At 41.8% G+C, this 24679-nt stretch overlaps 1 protein-coding gene across 2 annotated transcripts in view; it reads left to right on the top strand.

The window, feature by feature from the left end:
* Positions 1–829: 829 nt before the first annotated feature.
* larp4b (La ribonucleoprotein domain family member 4B) overlaps positions 830–24679 on the top strand; it is a 48005-nt gene continuing 24155 nt past the window's right edge. Inside the window, exons 1-3 of one of the 2 annotated variants that reach the window (XM_031903251.1) lie at positions 830–1147; positions 11888–11987; positions 17629–17759. In XM_031903251.1, the coding sequence (XP_031759111.1) occupies positions 17679–17759 (81 nt within the window). In that variant the 5' untranslated portion in view covers positions 830–1147; positions 11888–11987; positions 17629–17678. 2 annotated transcript variants of the gene reach the window in all.

Below are 24679 nucleotides of genomic sequence, written 5' to 3'. Positions count from 1 at the left end.
TTTTGACAATTATGACATGCGCACCGCATTTCAAATTCAATCAAAAAAAAAAAAAAAATTTAATGCTGCTTTTTTTATTTTGTCTATTTTTTTTAAAAATAACTAAATAGAGGGGCGGCAAATTTCAGGTCGGCCCCAGGCGACGAAAGCCCACGCTACGCCACTGCTGCTGTATGTCCTATCTGCAGATATTATAACATTATGTTGGGACAGGGGCCTGTCAGTTTGTGTGTCAGATAACTGGAGACCAAATAGTGAAATCAGTGTTCTCCTATTCCATCACACCTTTAGATTGCTAGCTCAGTGGAACAGGAACTCATAACTTCAATGAATCCTGCGTACTGCTGTGTAATAAATATCCCAACACTGGCGAGGACTATAATACATTGGATATAACATTAATCGTTTAGGTTTGTCCGAGACTCCCCTGACAGTGAATTGTACATTTCTGACGTAACACCCAAATGTCCGTCTAGTATCGTTCAGAGGGGCGCTGAGAGAAGCGGGAAAATTCAAACAGAACCCCCAGTCAAAGAAATTATGACAAGCAAAAGTCATATTAAAAAAAAACCCAATGAATAAAGCTCCACCCACTGCGTCACCTGTTGCTACGAGGGTTAGCGGTGTGGGTGGAGAGGCGGGGGAAGGATGGGAACCCTGCGGCAGCCAGACACCGCCCACTCAGCACCGCCGGACTTCCCCGTGACGTCAGTAGCATTTCCCTGCGTCAGGATAGCGCGCAGGCGCAAGGGACTACGTTCAACCCAAGCAAGCTCGACATCAGCCAATAGACTGAGGCGCTGGGGCGGGATTTCCGGTGGGCGCAGGAAGTTAGATAGTGGCTAGTCTCCACCCCCTTCTCCCGGGATAGAGTGCTCCCTATTTCCTGTGGGTGTCCCTCTGCCTGACTTGTTCTGCTCCCGGGCACCCGCGGCGGCGGCTCCTGTTACCCCCCCAACCCCCATCCCTGTGTGCGGGGTTCTGCTCATTTCAACATCCCGTCCTCGTCAAGTGGAATATCGCCCCTTGCCCCCTCCTCTCCCGCCCTCCCCACCCGACACCCGCCGGCAGCTCGCATCTCGGCCAGCGGAGACACGGGGAAGTGAAACGAGAGAGGAGGCTGGGGAACCGAGACACACACACACAGGTGAGAGCGCTAGGAGTACGGGCTCTGGCCTGCTCGACCCCGGAAGGCAGCTACTTGTTCGGTTCAGCCTATCCTCTCCCTTCTGCTGTTATTCGTTCGTTTCCCAGCATCCCCTGTCAGCTACAGGCGAGCTTGGAATTGTGTGACATCATTGACAGTGTCAAGGCTTCTGGGAGTTGTAGTTCAGACGTGCAGTTGATTAATGCTTGTTACTACCATCATATCCTTCATCCATCTGTGTAATCTCTCATTATCATTCATCCTTTATATTCCCATTACAGAGGCTCATGTAGCTGCCCCCTCTCCCCCCCCCAATTAGCTGACCTACTGCTTGTGCCTTGGCCTAATTATAACAAAATAATGATGTCATACACAGCAGGCTGAGGAGCCAATAGGCAGGGGGCCATAGATCTATATAGGAGGCCCACAGCCTCCATTTAGGCAGCACTGCTTTATGGGTACAGGTGGATTTGGGGAGCACCGATCCGTTTATTGCTTTGTTTGGCCGGAGCCAACTCCTCTGCTTGCTGAGACGTCCGCGTTACTGGCCCAATGTATTCATCATAAACTTGCTTTCTCCTATACAATCCCATGATTTCTGCAGCAACACGCAGCTTGCACTTTCCGTCAGGATCCAGAAATCCATGCTCTCTCTAAGCAGGGTGCGCCCGTAACAACGTGGGGTGCCCATACAGAATGTAGTACATATCATTTAGTATTAAGACCCAGCATCATATGCTTAGCTTTTTAATAGAGGGCACAAAAGACCATTTTTGTGAATACGGGCGAAAGTAAAATAAAGGAAACGTTGTCTGAGCCCAGCGTTATTTCCTTAAGTTGGTTTTAGGGAAGTATTTTATTGGCTGTGAGGCCCTTAAACATTGTAGAAGCCTCATTTATTTAGCCAAATGATGCCTGACGTTTGGGCCTTCAGCTGTTAATGATCCGCAAATCCTATGATTCCCAAATCATAGGATCTGTTGATTAATGTTAGTATTTAATTCTGGAACAGGTTGGCCTTTAATGTAAAGGACATTATTTAGCCTGGTTTGTTGCCTTTTTGCTATAAAGCATAGGAAGCCATCTACTACTAAGCTGTGAAGTTATGGAATTCCCTCCCTGAATCAGTCGTACTGGCTGATACATTATATAGCTTTAAGAAGGGGTTGGATGGCTTAACAAGTGAGGGAATACAGGGGTATGGGATATAGCTCTCAGTACAAGTGAGGGAATACAGGGGTAGGGGAGATAGCTCTCGGTACAAGTGAGGGAATACAGGGGTAGGGGAGATAGCTCTCAGTACAAGTGAGGGAATACAGGGGTAGGGGAGATAGCTCTCAGTACAAGTGAGGGAATACAGGGGTAGGGGAGATAGCTCTCAGTACAAGTGAGGGAATACAGGGGTAGGGGAGATAGCTCTCAGTACAAGTGAGGGAATACAGGGGTAGGGGAGATAGCTCTCAGTACAAGTGAGGGAATACAGGGGTAGGGGAGATAGCTCTCAGTACAAGTGAGGGAATACAGGGGTAGGGGAGATAGCTCTCAGTACAAGTGAGGGAATACAGGGGTAGGGGGGATAGCTCTCAGTACAAGTGAGGGAATACAGGGGTAGGGGGGATAGCTCTCAGTACAAGTGAGGGAATACAGGGGTAGGGGGGATAGCTCTCAGTACAAGTGAGGGAATACAGGGGTAGGGGGGATAGCTCTCAGTACAAGTGAGGGAATACAGGGGTAGGGGGGATAGCTCTCAGTACAAGTGAGGGAATACAGGGGTAGGGGGGATAGCTCTCCGTACAAGTGAGGGAATACAGGGGTAGGGGGAATAACTCTCAGTACAAGTGAGGGAATACAGGGGTAGGGGGGATAGCTCTCAGTACAAGTTGATCCAGGGACTGGTCCGATTGCCATCTTGGAGTCAGGAAGGAATTTTTTCCCCTCTGCGGCAAATTAGAGAGGCTTCAGATGGGGTTTTTGCCTTCCTCTGGATCAACTAGTAGTTAGGCAGGATATATATATGAATTATGGTTGAACGTGATGGATGTACTTTTTTCAGGCTAACTTACTATGTTACTCATTAGCATGGCTGCCAGCTTTGGGATCTGCTTCCCAAAAACAGCGAGAGGGGTTGCCATGGCTACTGTTTATCCTTTTGACTGGTTCTTGACGTTTAGAAATCCAGCGTATCTGGGATCATGTGCTTTTCAACACTAGAGATGTTGTGACTCTGTACTTATTAAATTGCTGTTGTGATGACAGGGAAGAATGTGTTGAGTAGAATGACAAGCTTACCTTGTGGCTTTTATATGGCACAGATAACCTGCTTAAAGGACAAGGGAAGCCTGTGTTACTAGGAATGCCAGTTTGTTTAGCCCCCCCCCCCCCTCCCCAGTGATTCTGCATTACTTGTTCCTTCATGAACTGGCCTTTGGTATTTTTCTGCGGACAGGCTGTCACCATGTTTGCTATAGGTCCCCCACGACTAATCAATCACATTTCTGCGTTGTGCATCTGAAGGTTTGACTATGGTGCAGTAAGTGATTAGAGTGACTGGAGAGTGACAGGAGACCCTGTACTTTAGGGTGAAGACACACTGGACTACTAGTAAACAGCTACTAAACGGCAGAAAATACCCTGCCATAGACAATACTGAGAATTGCCTCTGCTAAAACACACATAGAGACAATTATCAGTAAATGATCAGCATTGTCTATTTTAGGGCTCTGGCACACGGGGAGATTAGTCGCCCGCGACAAATCTCCCTTGTCACGGGCGACTAATCTCCCCGAACTACCATCCCACCGGCAAAAATGTAAGTCACCGGTGGGATGGCACACGCTGCGCAGGCGATTTCGGCAAATCGCCGAAATTGCCTTGTTTTGTTAGTACATTCCTTGTAGTTTGGTTTTCCAAGCCTTCGACTGTCTGGGTTTTGCGAACTACAACTCATATAATCTTCATAGTTAGATTGTGTTTTAGAGAGCTACAAGCAGCAGTTTAGCAGTGGTAGATTACATTTATGACTAATGTAAGAGCATAATATTGAAGAGATGCAATTTGTCACCCTCCGTATAAGGGTGAAGACACACTGAGCTACTTAGTAGCAGCTACTTTTTCATGAGTTATTAATGCCTTTAAGAGGGGCCTGGATGAGTTCCTGAACAAGCATAGCATCCAAGGCTATTGTGATACTAATATCTACAGTTAGTATTAGTGGTTGTATATATAGTTTATGTATGTGAGTGTATAAATTGGTAAGTATAGGGTGTGTGCTGGGTTTACTTGGAAGGGTTGAACTTGATGGACTATGTATACTAAACTCGAGAAAATCCCCTGCCATAGACAATACTGAGAATTTCCTTTGCTAAAACACATGTAGAGACAATTACCAGTAAATGATCAGCATTGTCTATTTTAGTAGCCATGCCAAGTAGCTGCTACTAGTAGCTCTGTGTGTCTTCACCCTAGAGGGTTATCCTCACTTTGTGCTCCTTTTGAAACATCGCCCCCTAGGGTGGTTACTGCCATTTTAAAAACTGGCATCCAGGATGAGCTTGGCGAGTGTGTGTACAGCTTTGGTTCCTGCCTGGTATATACTTTTCCATCTCTATTTATATTAAATATGTATTTTGTGTTGAATGGAGAGGTGCAAAGTTCTTCACTTTATTTCCATGGTATGTGTCCTGAGGTTTGAGTGCTCGGCTCCCTGATTGTGCATGGCCCAGTGCCGACTAATAAGCATGGCACCGTGCCCCACACATGCACATTTGTGTGCCGTTGGTAAAGTCTTTAATTGCTGCATTGAGTCAGCAATTAATCCAGTTTGGTGTAAGATATTTAACGCTTTCTGTTCCTCGTCTGCTTTTGGTGTAGTCAGGAATCTGAGTGTTTGCTGGGAATGGGCTTTACAGCAGCGGGGAAGCTCACGTGCCGATCCGTGCTACTCGCCAAGGGAGCTGTGGTAATGTTGGTACAGCGCACAGTCACCCCTAACCTATTTGTCTTCAATGGGCAGATAATAGGATTTAGCAATGTGCTTCCCTCGCCCCTGCCCATCCTCCCCTTGTCAGGAGCACTCCTGGCTGTGTCAGCTCCTGCAGAGTCTGCACTGCGTATGCTGCAGCTACTAACTTCTCCAACTTCTGCCCCCCGTTCCCAACGTACTTGCAGGTCACACAGGTTTTTGTTTTTCATTTATTTACTTTACATATAATAAAAGTTTTGCCTGATAACATCTATCTTCCCTTTTACCCGTTAAATTGGAGTTCGAATACTCCTTGGTTTTATTTTATAATTGCCTTCTGCATTAGAAGTAATTATTATTTCCTTTCCACATAATCATTTTATTGCTCTTTTTTTTTTTAATCTTTCCTGCACGTGTGTTTACATAGTGCAGGTATCGATTAAAGGACAAGGAAACCCTCAGAATTATGAAATACTTTGCTGTTTGTTATAGATACTTAGCTGTTTGTAATTTTGAAACTATTGTACATGCCTTAAAGGAGACATATTGGATAAATATAAAAAAACCCTAATTTTGTAGGCAGTTATGAATAATATATGGTGCTGGTTTCACTTTGGGCTAAGCATTAATCCTATCTGTACAAATGGCCCCTTTATTGGAGCTCCCTATAGATCCGATCAGTTCTCTGTCTGTGTTTCAAATGAAAGGTGGGTGTGTCTTAACGGTCCCTGCCAGCACAGTAGGAGGGGGAGAGCCAATCACAGCCCTGCATTCACACAAGCACAGACAGCCTTCAGTTCCCTATCAGGTCAGCCTTGCTGCTGATTGGTTCCTATTGTACAGTGCCTTTACTGAGAGCCGCCGGCTACCCCTGCACATCCAGAGAATTCAGCCAGCAGGAAGTGGAACAGATGGGCGGGGCTAGTGGGGTTCTGGTGGAATTAATCAATAAATCAGTCCAAACACAACTTTTTTTTTAAGCACAATCCTTCTATATTTAGAGGAGTATAATTCACTGGTACATTCTTAATTTTTATATGATATGTCTCCTTTAAGGAAGATGTCCTTGGTCTGTACAAGGTAAATCTGAGTAGGCCCCATGCATGTTGCAGATCCATGACTGATTTCATGTTGGTTGGGCTTGATTGACATCCCAAATTTATATTCATGGCATTTAAAAAAAAAAAAAAAAAAAAAAAAAGAAACCTTGGACGATTGCATGGCAAATCTTTACTGGCTGCAGTCCATAATGGATTTTTTTTTAGTGCACCCATTGTTTGTTTTTTCCTGTAGTAAAGATGCTTGGGATGAAGCCTTTGGCATTAAAATGTAAACAAACTGGCTTCGTAATTGCAGCTGCCTTTGGTCTGAATAGGCATTAAGCCTACTAATGTCATGTGTATGGAATTTCTCAATGAGGAAATCTGGTATGTCTATATTTGTGCGGATGTTTAAGGAATATATATGTTAATTTGAATCTGATAGCTACAGAATTTTGTCTTTTTTTTTCTTTAATTTTTAAAGATTTTGACAAATCAAGGGTTGCCCAAAGTGCCCCCAGGGAAAATAAACTATATTTGCAAGTCATTATTTTCTATTTGAATTTCTACTGGAGCCCCTAATCCTCAAACTTTTAAATGACAGAGTTGATAGTATTTGGTCCCGTTCGTGCTCACTGCTCCGTCGTTGCAGTGACTGATAGTAAATGGTGCTTTGTGTTGTGTGTTCGCAGGCCTGAGGGAATTGCCCCTGTGCCAGGGAATGGGGCAGGGCCCACTCTTTTCTACTGTATAAGGGCACCAGAAGCTCCCTCCAGCATTGGGCTCTGTTTTTAAAGTCTTAAACTATTAGTACTATTAATACTAAAATAAATAAAACCAAATGTCAAGAGGTTTCTGTGTTCCTTTGGTAAATGATTGAAGTAAGTCGTGTGTGATGCAATTCCCCTTTAAATATTATAGAAAATGTTCTGTTGAAATTCTTGGGAAAATGGCATTGCTCCAGACATACGTGAAGTCAGTCTTGGTTTCTTGTCACCAAGATCAAGGAAACTATTTTGCAACTGACTAGTCTTCTTGGGGAAATGGAACACATGGAGATTTCAAGGTTTTCTATTCCCCACAGCAATTAGTTGATCTGTGAGTGGTCACCACAACTCTCAAAATCACCCCTCCCCATTTACTTTTATAGCAGTTGCATTAAAATATGCCCGAAATGCCATCCAACCGGCTAGAATGTAATGGGATGGCATACGCAGCACCGCGATTTGCGGAAGTTTCCTGTTCCTTAGGCAAATCGCGGTGCTGCATATGCCATCCCACTGCCGATTTACATTCTAGGCAGTGGGATGGCATTTCGGGGAGATTAGTCGCCCACGACAAGGGAGACTTGTCGCGCGGTGACTAATCTTCCTGTTTGTCACAGCCCTTAGGTTGAGGCAATTCTCAATATTGTCTATGGCAGTGGATTTTCTGTCGTTTAGTAGCTGTGACAAGTAGCTGCTACTAGTAGCTCCTTGTGTCTTCACCCTTATGGTGGGCATACACAGGCCGATTCTGCCCGTGTATGGGCATGTACAACGGGCCTGCCCGGCCAACTTTTGGCCTCTAATCGGGCAGGTTTTATTTATCCGTCGGATCGGGGACTGATCATGTGGTCCCTGAACCGGTGGTGCCTATACCCGCCGTTCTAATTTGATTTGGCCCCATGTAGGTAGGGATAGCTGGAGAAGATCTGCTCGCTTGGCGACCTTACCAAGTGAGCGGATCTTACCGTGTATGGCCACCTTAAGCGGTGTCCAACTGCACAATTTGCAGTAGAATGCAGATGAGAAACTCTGCAGCCAGCTTGGCATGTGAGCTTCACTTTAAGAGACCTTGTGCCCATTGCCCTCAGAATAGTCTCCTTAGCTGGCTTCGCTAATTTTCCTCCACTTTCCATGCTTCCAAGCTAGAGGCCTTTACTAAGGGGAGCCTAGTGGCACAGTATTTGGCACCGGTGCCCTGCAGCGCCTACTGTCTTGGGTTAGATATGGAATAGGGTGCAGATTTACATTCAATGTTTTCTCTGCTTTATAGACTTTATATTTTAGTGTCTGTTAATTCAGATGAGTGGAATGCAGGGATTGAAATCTTGGATAGTGAAGACTAAATGAACTGTGGCGTGACCAGTTTTGGGCTATCTGAATTTCCTTCTAACCAAGTTATTGGGTGTTGTGCATCAGGTTGCAAAAAGAGCATTCGATTTTTGTTCTTTTTTTTTTTTTTATAGTTCATTACCATGGCGTTTCACCTTTTCTGTGCCAACCACAGCGACATAATTCCTTTGAGGGCTGTAGCCATGGGCCTCCTGTTGTGCAGCCCTGCTATATCCTATTAATTCAGCCTGTGTCTTAGCTAGGATGCTTGCTCAAAGAGAATGTTTCTTATATTTCTTAATAAACCAACTAGACCCTGTCAATAACACGATAACTGCCCTGAACTAAGCTCTTCTCCATAGCTATGGTGACACAAGGCACACAGGTGCCAAGAATGATAAAACAATTGTGCCTGTTACCCTTTAAAATCCGTTTCTGTCCCCAAATTCAGCATATAAAGGAGATTTATGAGTCAGATTAAAAAGAGGCATTTCCGGCCTCCTTCTGTTTCCTGACAAAGGCACCATTGTAAAAAGGGGGTTATGGAGAAGTGGAAGCATAATACTTTTTTTTTTCTTTTCTTTTTCTTTTCTTTTTCTCCATGTAATCATCTGGTGTTAATCTTGTGAACAGATCTGTTGATCCTTACTAAACCTGTCTCTCTTACACATTCTTTACTTTCAAAGTAAAGGAAATCTGGTTTTAGTGTTAAAGGGACTCACACTGCATAGAAATAAAAGTATCAGGTCTGTGGCTTTAGATCTAAGGCTATAGCTTTCTGTTCTCTGCAGAATGTTCCCCATTCATTATCCGAATAATACACCCAGCACATAAGTACATTCATTGTACCTTTCTATAAATGTTCAGTGAAATATTTATAGGAAACTTATCAATGTATGAACATGATTCCTCCCATTGAGTGGAAACCATAATGGCCTGCCTCTGACTGGCACGGACCACTTCACCACCCCTCCCTGGCCTTCATGGGGATTTTTTTTTCTCTCTCTTTAAAGTTCGTAAGATGATAAATGAATAGTTGCTGCCAACAAAATGTATTTTTCTGCTTCAACAACTCATTCAGTTATACATTCGTAATCCCAGAAATGTACTGTGATCCGTTCTCAGATTCATTTATAAGCGGGGCAAGTAGATGCTCCTGCTTTGCATCCTGAACTCATAGGGGGCAAATTTATAAAGGTGTGTAAAATATTGCCCCAAAAGGAGAGTCAGAGCAGTCTTTCTTAAAGAACTATTATTGAAATGAATACTGGTCATTTGTATTAATGGAACTGTTAAACAGCTTTTCAGTACAGGCATGGGATCCCTTATCCAGAAACCCGTTATCCAAAAAGTTCCAAATTACTGAAAGACCATTTCCCATAGACTCCATTATAAGCAAATAATTTTAATTTTTAAATTTTATTTTCTTTTTCTCTGTAATAATAAAACAGGACCTGTACTTGATCCAAACTAAGATATAATTACCCCTTATTGGGGGCAGAACAGCCCTATTGGGTTTATTTAATGGTTAAATGATTCCCTTTTCTCTGTAATAATAAAACAGGACCTGTACTTGATCCAAACTAAGATATAATTACCCCTTATTGGGGGCAGAACAGCCCTATTGGGTTTATTTAATGGTTAAATGATTCCCTTTTCTCTGTAATAATAAAACAGGACCTGTACTTGATCCCAACTAAGATATAATTACCCCTTATTGGGGCAGAACAGTTCTATTGGGTTTATTTAATGGTTAAATGATTCCCTTTTCTCTGTAATAATAAAACAGTACCTTGTACTTGATCCCAACTAAGATATAATTACCCCTTATTGGGGCAGAACTGTCCTATTGGGTTTATTTAATGGTTAAATGATTCCCTTTTCTCTGTAATAATAAAACAGTACCTTGTATTTCATCCCAACTAAGATATAATTAATCCTTATTGGAGGCAAGACAACCCTATGGGGGACCTGGGGTTTTCCAGATAAGGGATCTATTCGTAATTTGGATCTCTTTAATTTAAGTCTGTTAAAAATCTTTTAAATATTGAATAAACCCAAAAGCCTTGTTTTGTCTCCAATAAGGGGTAATTATATCTTAGTTGGGATCAAGTACAGGTACTGTTTTATTATTACAGAGAAAAGGGAATCATTTAACCATTAAATAAACCCAATAGGGCTGTTCTGCCCCCAATAAGGGGTAATTATATCTTAGTTGGGATCAAGTACAAGGTACTTTTTTATTATTACAGAGAAAAAGAAAATCATTTGTTAAAATTAGAATTATTTGCTTATGATGGAGTCTATGGGAGATGGCTTTTCTGTAATTCAGAACTTTCTGGATAAGAGATCTCATACCTGTACTAGAAATTAGACACATCTTCTTAAAATGAGCGCTACAGGAGATGGCCTTCCCATAATTCAACACTTTTGGGATAAGGAGTTTCTGGAAAATGTATCCCATAGCTGTATGTTTATATGCTGTGTGTCAGTCCTGCTGGCAGGTAGTCAGACGTACGTCTATTCATGCAGCCTGCAATTTACTTGTACAAGCCTATAAGCTCTGCTGATGGTAGGCAGGTGTTGGGGGGGAAATTCATCTATAAGATTAAACGTAGTTTAAACCCAACATGATCATTCATACTGGCTCTAAACGGTACATGGAATGAACAGTACTACTAATAAGTAAATGCTTCTCCTCCATCTGAGACTTTATTAGCCTCATAAAAGCTATATAAGATATTTTCCAATTTATTTAAAATAATGCAGCCACTTTTATACAATACGAGACAATGAGAAGTCATTTTCCTAGAAATACCCTGCGACTTCTGATATCCTTAATGTTGTACGATTGGGGGAATTTTATTCCCTATATGCTTTTGTGAGCAGGACCTTAATCTTGCTCTTTTATTGTGTAACCCTAGTTTGTTATAATCTTGTGCTCTGTAACTTGTTGCGACTTTATAAATAGCTAGTGACAGTATGCATATACTTTGATCCCCAATGGCCTTACCCAGCCGATATAACCCAAGGTGGAAATATGGGGCGAAAGATTAGCTCATTTGGCTTACTTTTGTTAAATGAGCAAATCTCTGCGTATGGTCACCTTAAAGGGGCTGTTCTCCTAGACCACCCTTTTTTTTTTTTAACGCTCTTCCAGCGTAAATTCTGGTCATGTCTGTAATTTAGTTACAGCTACATCTTGCTGTTAAGTAGCAACAACACTGGTAATTACAACAAAGCTTTATTTATACTTTGTCTTCTTGCTGGACTTGAAAATCTTGCCACATTGGCTTCTTTCTTTTGGGTGTGGTTTAATTTAGCCACGGTTAGCTTAAATATTTCCTACAATTTCATAGATATAAAGAATACCAAGGGGTGTATTTTTCATTGTTGGAGACCAACATCACCAGGGATGTTGCCCATAGCAACCAATGAGATCTTTGCTTTTATTTTCTAACTTGTAGATGACCATTCAAATCTAATTGCTGAATGGTTGCTACGGGCACATACAGGTGCTATATATGTTGCACCCCAGTAACATAAAGGGGGGATGGTGGGAGTGGTTTAGACCCATTGTGCTGTATATAAAAAAAAAATTAACTCAAAGGAGTCTAATCTATTTATTTCTTGATTTGCAGAGCGCTCAGTCACTGTACTGTTGTCGTACAACGCGGTCGAACTTGTGGACTTCATATTGTTTTGGGGATTTTAGGAGAAACTGAAAACAGCTGTAAAGACAGGTAATTGTGTGTTCTTATTTCTATGTGATTTATGGCGTAGCTTGCCTTTAAATTAGCTTTCAGTATGATGCCCCCTTGATCAGCATAAGTTCAATTAATTGTGCTTAACATACTAAATATATACAGGTTTTGTTATTCAGACATGGAAATAGATATTGGCCTTTCCAGGATTACAGTACAACAAGTATTGCCTATCTCCTATTCTCTTGGGACAATTGCCGACCATGTGTTTTTTCCATAGATTAGTACAGCAGCTATAAAAGCTTTGATTGCTTATAAATGCAATACAATAAAAGCATGTAAAATGCATGAGTACATGCCTTTTTAATAGGCAAGCACATTGTAAGGCATATAAAATGCATACTGCATGATATGCCCTTATCCATGGGTTTTTCAAAGTAAGCGCTCATTGAAGATTACAATCACATGTGCACACTCCATATGTACGTAGAAACTACTGCCTTTTCTACGGAACTACATAAAATATTCCCTAAGGGTGAAGACACACTGAGCTACTAGTAGTTTTCATGGCTACTAAACTCCAGAAAATACCCTGCCATAGACAATACTGAGAATGGCCTTACTAAACCACACAGACAATTATCAGTAGATGATCAGCATTGTCTATTTTAGTAGCTGCTACTAGTAGCTCTGTGTGTCTTCACCCATATCCTTCTAACATAGAACAGGAGTGTGTTTTTCTGGCAGCAAGTAACAATTATTCCATTATCTGTTTAGTTATCTCCTTCTGTGCTTGCAAAAGCCTCACCTTGGTGGATACATGGTTATCCTGTTCTGTAGCGGGGGAATACCATCTCACATAGTCCATTTAATATGGCATTCTACTATGGATCTGGTGCTGTGTGTTTGTGCTCTAGTACTTGCTTGCCAGTGTGTGTGTGTCTGAGTGCTCTTCTTAGCACTTATGCAATTGAACATTTATGCTATTTTTATTTATTGTTAATTGTAAATGTTCTCAGAAGAGCACTGTGCACTATTTTACATTACATTATATAGGGGGATATATGCCCCCTTTATATGTGTATTGTATACCTATCACAGGGCCCATTAGAGGCCCACTTCCTAACCACACCACCTACATTTCCTATGCTATACCCATTAATAAAAGGCAGTAAAAAGTTGTTCACATGGTTATTGCCCACCATGTCTGGCCCCTTGACTTCCTGTCCCTAATGTCTGTGATAGTGATTGCTTACCCAAAACAATGTACAGGGCCACATCAGCTTCTGGTATGCCATCGCTAGCAAGGATGTCTGCCAACCCAACTGCGCCACTCATGTATGAGGGAGCAAGGCCTCATTGCAAAGCGTGAAGATATAAATGTATATACTTATCACTTTCCTTGTCCTTTAAAAAAATGCTAATTTTGTATAAAAGGCATATTATGTCACATAGAAATATATATGGAGTCATTTCCACTCAAAATTAAAGTGTTTGTTTACCCAATTAAAGTGCCACAGATAGTAGAATCAGTGGCACAGACACACACAGTAGCTTGCCAGTGCTGTGGGCACCATATTTCCATGGTCTTTATAAACACTATGGGGGTTCTACACAATGCTGCAAGGGTTAACTCAGAACCCCTTTGACTCTTATTTATATATACAGTCTTGTGTTACAGATGTAGGAAGAAAGATATTTTACATAACTAGAACATGAGCCTGTCTTGCAGTGATTTCCACTAGTTTGGTGAAGCAGTTACCCTTTGCCCTGTGTACTTTCTGATTAGGAGGCCTTGCTTTGTTATAGAAATAAACATATAGAGGTACGGAATGCTCACATAGAGCCTTTTATGGCACGGTCTGGGGCATGCAAAATTGGGCTAATAGGGGTAAAAATCATAACTGTTTTCTGACAGCCAGTGTCTGTATCTTGACAGAGCTTACATTCACTTTCCCTGTGTTCATGTGCTTGTATATATTGTGTATTCTTTTATCTCATGGTCTAGCCGTTAATATTTGCTGTTCTGCCAGATAAGGAGCTGTTAATAAGTACTCATAGACAATAATGCAGTTCAAATTGTAAATATCTCTTAAGCTGGCCATACACGCACCGATACTATCGTACGAAACCTCGTTTCGTACGATATTCGGTGCGTGTATGGCATGTCGGCGAGTCGACAGATATCACAGGAAGCTGCTGATATCGGACGACCCGTCGATTGGCCAGGTTAGAAAATAGAAGGCGCCTGACCAAAATCTGCCGTCAGGGCTGAATCAGCAGAAGGAGGTAGAAATCCTATTGTTTCTACCTCCTTATCTGCTGTTTCAGCCCTGACTGTGTGTGGCGGATCTGACGATGTCCATCGGTCGCACGAAACATCGTCAGATCGCCACGTGTATGGCCAGCTTTAGTTACAAAGTCTATCCAGAATGCTTGTACAGGTATGGGATCTGTTATCTGGAAACCCGTTATCCAGAAAGATCCAAATTACAGAAAGCCTGCCTCCCATAGGCTCAATTTTAATCAAATAAATCACATTTTTAAAATTGACTCCCTTTTTCTCTGTAATAATAAAACAGAAGCTTGTATTTGATCCCAACTAAGATATAATTACCCCTTATTGGGGGCAGAACAGCCCTATTGGGTTTATTTAATGGTTAAATAATTCCCTTTTCTCTGTAATAATAAAACAGTACCTGTACTTGATCCCAACTAAGATATAATTACCCCTTATTGGGGCAGAACAGCCCTATTGGGTTTATTTAATGGTTAAATGATTCCCTTTTCTCTGTAATAATAAAACAGTACCTGTACTTGATCCCAACTAAGATATAATTACCCCTTATTGGGGGCAGAACAGCCCTATTGGGTTTATTTAATGGTTAAATGATTCCCTTTTCTCTGTAATAATAAAACAGTACCTGAACTTGATCCCAACTAAGATACAATTACCCCTTATTGGGGGCAGAACAGCCCTATTGGGTTTATTTAATGGTTAAATGATTCCCTTTTCTCTGTAATAATAAAACAGTACCTGTACTTGATCCCAACTAAGATACAATTACCCCTTATTGGGGGCAGAACAGTCCTATTGGGTTTGATTAATGGTTTATTGATTTTTTTAGCAGACTTAAGGTATGGAGATCCAAATTACAGAAAGACCCCTTATCCAGAATACCCTTGGTCCCGAGCATTCTGGATAACAGGTCCCATATCTGTAATGTTGGCTTAATGCTCCTTTCACTTCCACAATTTGATTTTTGGTCCCTTAAAGTGCTACTGCATTCAGTCTGATTCATTTCTGCCCCTATGGGTATGTATAGTTTCTCCTTTAACATAAAACACATGAATGTTGTTCTGAGCGCTGCTGTGACATTTTTTCTCATCACATTCATCGATTTATCGATATTGGAAGTTTTACACTGCTAATATCATGAATTTGCAGCTGTAGCACCCCCTGTTGTATTTTTGGGCTCGCCATCAGGAGATGAAGATTGTGGTGCTGCTTCATCTGCTCAGTTCTATCGCTCAGCCAACACCACTAGTGCTGGGACATTAAAGCATTTACCAGGTTATAGTATTGTCAGTAGGGTTCCTTTTGAAGTGAATGGGAGGTGACAGGCTTAAAGGGGTTGTATAAGTATGTATGTATGTATGTATATTTTATTTATAAAGCGCTACTTATGTACCCATCGCTGTACAGTAGAATAATACAAACAGGGGGTTAAAGATGATAGATAAATACAAAGTATAACAATAAATACAAGATACAGTTGCAGCTATGAGTCAAAGACACAAGAGGATGGAAGTCCCTGCCCCGTAGAGCTTACAATCTAGATCCTCCACTTTGGTGGTATGTATAATCATGTAGCAAAAGTGTTTGGTTTGCAGTATATAGAGGGTTAAGCGCCTACCCGATCCTGCTGTTTGTTACCCCCACTCAAGAAGGGTCAGCACGGGGTTAATTCCTTCTGCGCATGCCCTGTGACGTCCTCATTTATTTGCATATATTTTCCACCAATCGGATTGATGCAATGTAAATGAATGAGGATGTTCAGGCATGCTCAGAAGCACTTAGCGCTGCTCCTTCCTGACTGACTGTCTCTATCTCCTTCCTGACTCTGTCTCTGCAATTACGGTGACTGAGCATTGGGAAAGCAGTTCATCTTTATCTAAAATATATGACGGAAGCATTCTTTTAAATGAATTAAATAGGAATAGTATTTCTTTTGCAAAGTTCTCCCACTCTGGTAAGACTTAGCAACAAGGTGGGCTCGTGGGGCAAACCCGTAACATCCCTATGGAATTGCAGAGATAATGTGCAGGTATTCATCTGATTATGATTTAAAGCTTGGTTTATATTTCATCTTCATCACATGAATTTGGCCCGCAGACATAATAATATAGAGTCCTCCTCCTCCTCACTGTGTCACTGGGACTCTCACAAGTGCTGAGACACACACTGGCTTTGTTCCAGACGAGACTGGCATCTGCTAAATTATCAGAGTTGGGTTTTTCAGCTCTTTTACTAGTTGATTTCTAAGAATAGGGAAATGGCTTTGCTTCTGAGATGCGGCTTCAGACCGGCATTCATTTTGCCTTTAGGAAAAGGAAAACAAGGATGTCCACCCAAAAAGAGATAATAGTATAAAAGATAAATGCAATGCTAAACCGCTTTCCAGTCCTACATATTAAACATTGTACTTTATTTTTAGTTACCCGAACCATAACTTTTAGTATGTAATAGAAGGCCCTATTCCTAGCAACTTTGCAATTGGTTTTCATTATTTATATATTTTATAGTTTTTTAATTATTTATTTTGCGTTTCTGCCTTGATTCAGCTTTCAGATGGGGGTCACTGACCCCGGCAGACACAAACTATTGCTTTGTGAGCTTACCATTTTATTATTATTGCTACTTTTTTTTATTAATCTTTCAATTCAGTTCCTCCATTATTCATATTCCAGTCTCTCATTTAAACAGCTGCCTGGTTGCAAAGGTAAACAACCCTAGCAACCAGATAGCTGCTGATGTTCCAAACATACTTTTTTTTAGTTGTAATATTGGTGTGTAGGCGCCATCTCAGTGCATTGTGCCTGAGTCTGAGCTTTCAGAAGGAGCCAGCGCTACACATTAGAACTGCTTTCAGGCAACCTATTGTTTCTTTTACTCCCATGTAACTGGAGGAGTCCCAAGCCGGACTTGGATTTCTTACTATTGAGTGCTATTCTGATACCTACTGGGAGCTGCTATCTTGCTCCCTTTCCATTGTTCTGCTGATCAGCTGCTGGGAGCGGGGAGGATATCACTCCAACTTGCAGCTCAGCAGTAAAGTGTGACTTAAGTTTATCAGAGCACAGGTCACATGGCTATAAATATTAAAAAAAAAAAATCTGTTTGTGAAAAACAGATTCCAATGCAGGATTCTGCTGGAGAAGCTCCATTAACTGATGGGTTTTGAAAAAAACATGATTTTCTATGACAGTATCCCTTTTAATAATAATAAAAATAATTCCAAAGGTAAAGGTGAATAGGGGAGAGATGGCGAACTATAATGAAAGTGCATCGTATGTGTTCAGTGTCGGGTTTTCACATAGAAATACTGCTCTGTGTCCCTGTTTTTGAGCACAAAGCCGACTGGAGTGAGTTGCTAACCAGCCCTGTTTGCTTGTTTAGCTTTCTAGGAGTGACTCGTTCTCTCTGAGGAGCCAAGAAGCAGACGGCTCATGACTTCTGATCAGGATACTAAAGTTGTGGCTGAACCGCAGGTGCAGCAAGTCCAAGAAGCCAAAGACAGTTCTCATCTCGTAAGTACCGAGTTCTGCTGTGCAGGGGAGCTCATTTATCAACGCTGTTTGTTTCTTTTGTAACTCAAAGCAACCAATCGGATGTTTGTTTTCAAGCAGCTTCTTTGTGATTTGCTGGAACCGGGTACTGGGACTCTAGAAAACATTAAACCTTTGTTATACAGATATGGAATCTGTTATCCAGAAAGTCTCCCATAGACTCCATTATAAGCGAATAATACTAATTTTTAAAAATGATTTCCTTTTTTCTCTGTAATAATAAAACAGTACCTTGTACTTGATCCCAACTAAGATATAATTACCCCTTATTGGGGGCAGAACAGCCCTATTGGGTTTATTTAATGGTTAAATGATTCCCTTTTCTCTGTAATAATAAAACAGTACCTGTACTTGATCCCAACTAAGATATAATTACCCCTTATTGGGGGCAGAACAGCCCTATTGGGTTTATTTAATGGTTAAATGATTCCCTTTTCTCTGTAATAATAAAACAGTACCTGTACTTGATCCCAACTAAGATATAATTACCCCTTATTGGGGCAGAACAGTCCTATTGGGTTTATTTAATGGTTAAATGATTCCCTTTTCTCTGTAATAATAAAACAGTACCTGTACTTGATCCCAACAAATATATAACTAATCCTTAATGGAGGCAAAACAATTCTGGGTTTATTTAATGTTTAAATGATTTATTTAGTAGCCTTACGCTAAAAAGGGAAAAGACCCTTATCCGGAAAACCCTAGGTCCCAAGCATTCGGTATAACGGGTCCCAAGCTTGTATTACCTTTCTCAGAACTGTGTGCGCTATAAAGGTAAAACCTATAAAGCTGTGGGAGTGTTCCAGCCTGACTCATAGTTTCTGTAAGATCTGATATAAAGCAAGTGGGGTAAAAGTCCTTGTATAAGGCGGTAGAAAAAGACTTGATACCTATGTACACTTTTCCAGAGTCTAATGTGCATTTTCAGTTGAGAGATTCTAGGAAGTTCCATCACCAAGTTTATTGTGCCGTAGGTGCAGGCAGGTGCAACCTTAAAATTCAGGTGCTGAAATAACACCCTGAAAGTTTATATGTGCCTGCACCTCCGTCATCATAAATGGATTAACCCCTATCTTGTTTCAGCTTATTGATATGACTGGGGGCAGCGGTGTGTGGCAGAATGCTTATATGATTTTACTAAGCAATATATTACACTTTACACCACTCCAGTGACGGGCTGTCTTTATTTTACTAAACAGAGCTGTGGGTGCTGTTTTTAAATTTCTGGCTTGGAGGCATAAAGGCCATGTGTACTGCCAAACAGAGCCTCCTGTAGTCTGTCATTGATACACCAAATAGCCAATCATAGCCCCTATTTGGCACCCTCTAGAAACTTTTTTATGCTTGTGCTGCTCCCCAACTTTTTTATATTTAAATGTTCGAGTACAAAAGATTGGGGACCCCGTGGTCTAAATGTTTAGTATAATGTCCCTTTAGCTGTCTGCAGCTGGGCTTGTTATTGGGGTTCCTGTCTGATCAGACTGCAGTCCATCTAGTGGATATTGGGCTGTTTGGCCATACTGGGCTTGCAAAACTAATCAGTGCGGAAGTGTGCCCCCCATACATTCTTGGGCTGCTAGGAAGATATACAGTGGTGTGAAAAACTATTTGCCCCCTTCCTGATTTCTTATTCTTTTGCATGTTTGTCACACTTAAATGTTTCTGCTCATCAAAAACCGTTAACTATTAGTCAAAGATAACATAATTGAACACAAAATGCAGTTTTTAAATGAAGGTTTACGTTATTAAGGGAGAAAAAAAACTCCAAATCTACATGGCCCTGTGTGAAAAAGTGATTGCCCCCCTTGTTAAAAAATAACTTAACTGTGGTTTATCAATTTCAATTTTCAATTTCAATATCAATTTCTGTAGTCACCCCCAGGCCTGATTACTGCCACACCTGTTTCAATCAAGAAATCACTTAAATAGGAGCTACCTGACACAGAGAAGTAGCCCAAAAGCACCTCAAAAGCTAGACATCATGCCAAGATCCAAAGAAATTGAGGAACAAATGAGAACAAAAGTAATTGAGATCTATCAGTCTGGTAAAGGTTATAAAGCCATTTCTAAAGCTTTGGGACTCCAGCGAACCACAGTGAGAGCCATTATCCACAAATGGCAAAAACATGGAACAGTGGTGAACCTTCCCAGGAGTGGCCGGCCGACCAAAATTACCCCAAGAGCGCAGAGACAACTCATCCGAGAGGCCACAAAAGACCCCAGGACAACATCTAAAGAACTGCAGGCCTCACTTGCCTCAATTAAGGTCAGTGTTCACAACTCCACCATAAGAAAGAGACTGGGCAAAAACGGCCTGCATGGCAGATTTCCAAGGCGCAAACCACTTTTAAGCAAAAAGAACATTATGGCTCATCTCAATTTTGCTAAAAAACATCTCAATGATTGCCGAGACTTTTGAGAAAATACCTTGTGTACCGACGAGACAAAAGTTGAACTTTCTGGAAGGTGCGTGTCCCGTTACATCTGGCGTAAAAGTAACACAGCATTTCAGAAAAAGAACATCATACCAACAGTAAAATATGGTGGTGGTAGTGTGATGGTCTGGGGTTGTTTTGCTGCTTCAGGACCTGGAAGGCTTGCTGTGATAGATGGAACCATGAATTCTACTGTCTACCAAAAAATCCTGAAGGAGAATGTCCGGCCATCTGTTCGTCAACTCAAGCTGAAGCGATCTTGGGTGCTGCAGCAGGACAATGACCCAAAACACACCAGCAAATCCACCTCTGAATGGCTGAAGAAAAACAAAATGAAGACTTTGGAGTGGCCTAGTCAAAGTCCTGACCTGAATCCTATTGAGATGTTGTGGCATGACCTTAAAAAGGCGGTTCATGCTAGAAAACCCTCAAATAAAGCTGAATTACAACAATTCTGCAAAGATGAGTGGGCCAAAATTCCTCCAGAGCGCTGTAAAAGACTCGTTGCAAGTTATCGCAAATGCTTGATTGCAGTTATTGCTGCTAAGGGTGGCCCAACCAGTTATTAGGTTCAGGGGGCAATTACTTTTTCACACAGGGCCATGTAGGTTTGGATTTTTTTTCTCCCTAAATAATAAAAACCCTCATTTAAAAACTGCATTTTGTGTTTACTTGTGTTATCTTTGACTAATAGTTAAATGTGTTTGATGATCAGAAACATTTTGTGTGACAAACATGCAAAAGAATAAGAAATCAGGAAGGGGGCAAATAGTTTTTCACACCACTGTATGTACATTTGGGATTCTTTCTTTGCTTTGTATTTTTGATCTTCATTCACTGCTATGGCTAAATCCTATGTGCGCTTGACCAAATGACATATATTATTGCTCTAGTTGTGTTATGTGTAGTGCTGGGCTGATGGTTCCGACCAATGTTCCATGGATATCGGTTGCCTTGTGGATCAGATAGAGAATTTCCCTTGTTGCTCTTTATTGGTTGGTGCATTACAGGTCCGCTATACTTTCGTGAAAGGGACAATAGAAAGTTGAAATAAAACAATGTATAGGGGGCACTACTAACGCTTAACAAGCGCAGGTATTTGCTGGTGGTGCTGCTTTCCAGACATACAGCCGTGCCACAATAATGCAGTATACCTCAAGGGAAGCCAAAGCACTTCAGCACTTCTTGCTACACAATGCGTGTTTTATTGTGCCAGTTGTTCCCAATTAACAAGTATACTGCAATAGTGCCGGCTCATCAGATGGATACCAGAGAGTATCAGCCAGTGGGTGGCAACTGGGGAACTCCGCCCAAACACAAACGTAATTTCAAGCAACTTTGCCATATATATCAATTAAAATATATGCAGCCTTCTCCTGATTTGTTTTGTAATACATAACAGACTGTCCTCAACCTGCATCCACCCAATCCCACAATTCCTTGCACACGTGATGTCAATAAAGAAAGGAACATCCCAGTGCTTTGCATTGTGGGTTATGTAGTTCCTGCATGCTGTCTGTAAAGGTGGCCATACACGCACCGATATTATCGTACGAAACCTCGTTTCGTACGATAATCTGTGCGTGTATGGCATGTCGGCGAGTCGACCGATATCGCAGGAAGCTGCTGATATCGGACGACTCGCCGATCGGACCAGTTTGAAAATTTTGATCGGGTGCCATAGAAGGCGCCTGACCAAAATTCTCCCTTCAGAGCTGAATCGGCAGAAGGAGGTAGAAATCCTATTGTTTCTACCTCCTTACCTGCCGATTCAGCCCTGAATGGTGTGTGGCGGATCTTACGATGTTTCGTGCGACCGATGGTCGTACGAAACATCGTCAGATCGCCACGTGTATGGCCACCTTAAGCTGTGGAGAAGTTGTTACAATTTGTAGTATCAGTGTATTAGTCCCTCCTCCCCTGCCAGGATATTAAATGATGCAGAAAGAGAAGAACTGTTTTGCAGCTGAATTTCAGCATATAAAGTATTTAAAGGAACAGATTGCAGTGGTCGGTATATTAGGGGTTTCTGTGTTGTGTGATACAGCTTCCCCCTCTAAGTAATGGGTGGTAGGGGGTATCATGTATTCCCCTCCTTTTACCACTATAACCAGTGATATACAATGCCATCCTATTGCTTGTTAACCCCTTCCTTACCCAGATAGCTTGCATGACATTTTTTGCTGTCACCAACTACTCACCCAAGTTTCATTGATACGTTGCCAGAAGCAATTAAGCGACCCTACAGATTGGCAAGTACTCCGACTCCATACGCCGCCTTGCTGACAGATGTGGCCTCGCATATAGATCCCCTAGCGGGGCTATTTATGGTGAAAACTTATCCTGGCAGTTTTTCCTCCATAGATCTGTGGGCTCATGAACATATGAATTGCACCTGTCTCCACATTCCATTGGCCAGTGTAACCCGACCTTGTGTTTCATAAGGAGGAATAGAAGCTTATTATATTTATTCTGCGAGGTTTTTGTATATTTCAGCTCGGGGGCATAGGATTAGTGTTCGTTAACCCTGTCACTCTGCTTGCTAATTGCACTCTGGAACACACTGTGCCATTGTATGTTTAATTGGGTACATGGCGGCACTTTAGCTATGTTGTTAGTCGCTCATTTTATAGAGGGGGGATAGGCTTCCCCGTGTCTGAGCCCATGATTTAGCTGCTGCTCATCACATGCCAGATGGGCCGCTGGTAGGATAAACATATAAAAGTACTGTGATCCTCTGGCTAGGCTGCACACACTCCATTTGACTCAAATCCAGATTCTTCTGTATTGCCAAGGCCCGTGGGTTCTAACCACATCACAATCTATGCCATTACTAATATTGGCTCTGAGATCTTCCTTGTGTGTTTGTCATCAGTGTATTTCAGGATTACTTACAGGTCCTGGGATGATTTCATCTCCTTGGCACAACTGCATGTTGGAACAACAAACTGTTACGCACTGGGAATAAGGAATTAAAAGTATAATATATATTAGTGATGTGTGGGCCAGGCCGGTACCCGTGGGTTAGGTGGTTTCAGGCCGACCTTGGCACATCACTTGCGGGTTCGGGTTGAGCTCTTCCGCTCCCCCTCCCTGCCCCTGCAACATCACACTGCCAGCTACCTCTTCCATCTTCTGTATTTATAGGTGCATGCCCCACCCCTTTTGTGACATCATTGTGGGGAGGGTCTATAAATAGAGGGGAAAAGCCAGGTCGGGTTTGGTTGGGTGCAGGTTTTCTCAGCCCGCACATCACTAATATATGTAATGAGTCCTGTGCAGACCTGGGTCCGCAACCTGTGTTTTTACTAGGGATGCACTGAATCCTGGGTGAACTGAATCTGAATCCTAATTAGCATATACTAATTAGCATTCGGAAAGGGTTAAGTGCTCAGGGGAAAAATTTTTCGCTGCGTGCGACCATTTTTAACCCCTTCCAATCCTAATTATATAATCAAAATTATCAGATTTGTTCGGCAGAACCCAAAAAAGTGGGTTTGTTGCATCCCTAATTTTTACTCACTTTAAACTGGTACCCCACTCTCAATTTGACTTATACGCAACCCCCTGACCACCATTAAACAGGAAGTGCTGCTGCTGCTGCTGCTGCAAACCAGAAGTGACATCAGAAGTGTGGGGGAGGGGTAGAAATAAAGCAGTTCTCTATACATTATTTTTAATTGCTGTGGGATACACTGCCATACCTTGATACAGGTTGCCTCAGTAGCCTTCTCAAGGTCTGCATCTGACCTGAAGGAGTCTATGGCAGAAGAATGCTATAAATGGGTATTATTGTTTCTTATGGGGTATATTAGAATTTAATTGCCATGTAGTCTTTTATTGCAAATAAAGGGCAGTTTAAGTGATTTACTTGCTGTATTTAATAGGGAAAAATTTTCCAGTTCAGTTTTCAAGTAGTTAAATAAGTTAGCATGATTAGTAGCCGGGCTTACAGAATCTGTCTGGACTTGAATCTCTGTAAAAGTCAATAACGTCTAAGCTTAATAGCATATCTGGGGTTAAAGGAAAGCCATCAATGGAAAATAGATGGGCAAATAAAGCCTTATTGCTCACTAAGTGACATCCGAGCAGTGTGACTCACTGAGGCTCCCATAGATGATAAGGGAAAGCTATGCATGCTGAGCTCTGAGCTGCTTGTTATGTTTCCCCTCTCGTCGTTACACGCTTGGGAATCAATTGCTTTGCCCGGATAGATAGGGTCCCAACTAGGCACTTTCCGCAGTGTAGCTGGCCAGGCTTGAAGGTTTCCTTTGGTATTTTGGGGACTCGGCTAACTTAATATAATATAATATTGAATATAATATTCAAGTGCTCCTTCTGAAGGTCCTATAGCTTTCTCTTTTGCTAAAGATGTTCAAATAGATCCCTGCAGGGCATAAGCTCCAATGTCACTGCTTAAGGGAGAAGGAAAAGTAAAATCACTGG

The sequence above is a fragment of the Xenopus tropicalis genome, chromosome 6 (assembly GCF_000004195.4).
Source record: "Xenopus tropicalis strain Nigerian chromosome 6, UCB_Xtro_10.0, whole genome shotgun sequence".
In the NCBI taxonomy this organism is placed as follows: domain Eukaryota; kingdom Metazoa; phylum Chordata; class Amphibia; order Anura; family Pipidae; genus Xenopus; species Xenopus tropicalis.
This window is presented reverse-complemented; position numbering and strand designations above follow the sequence as displayed.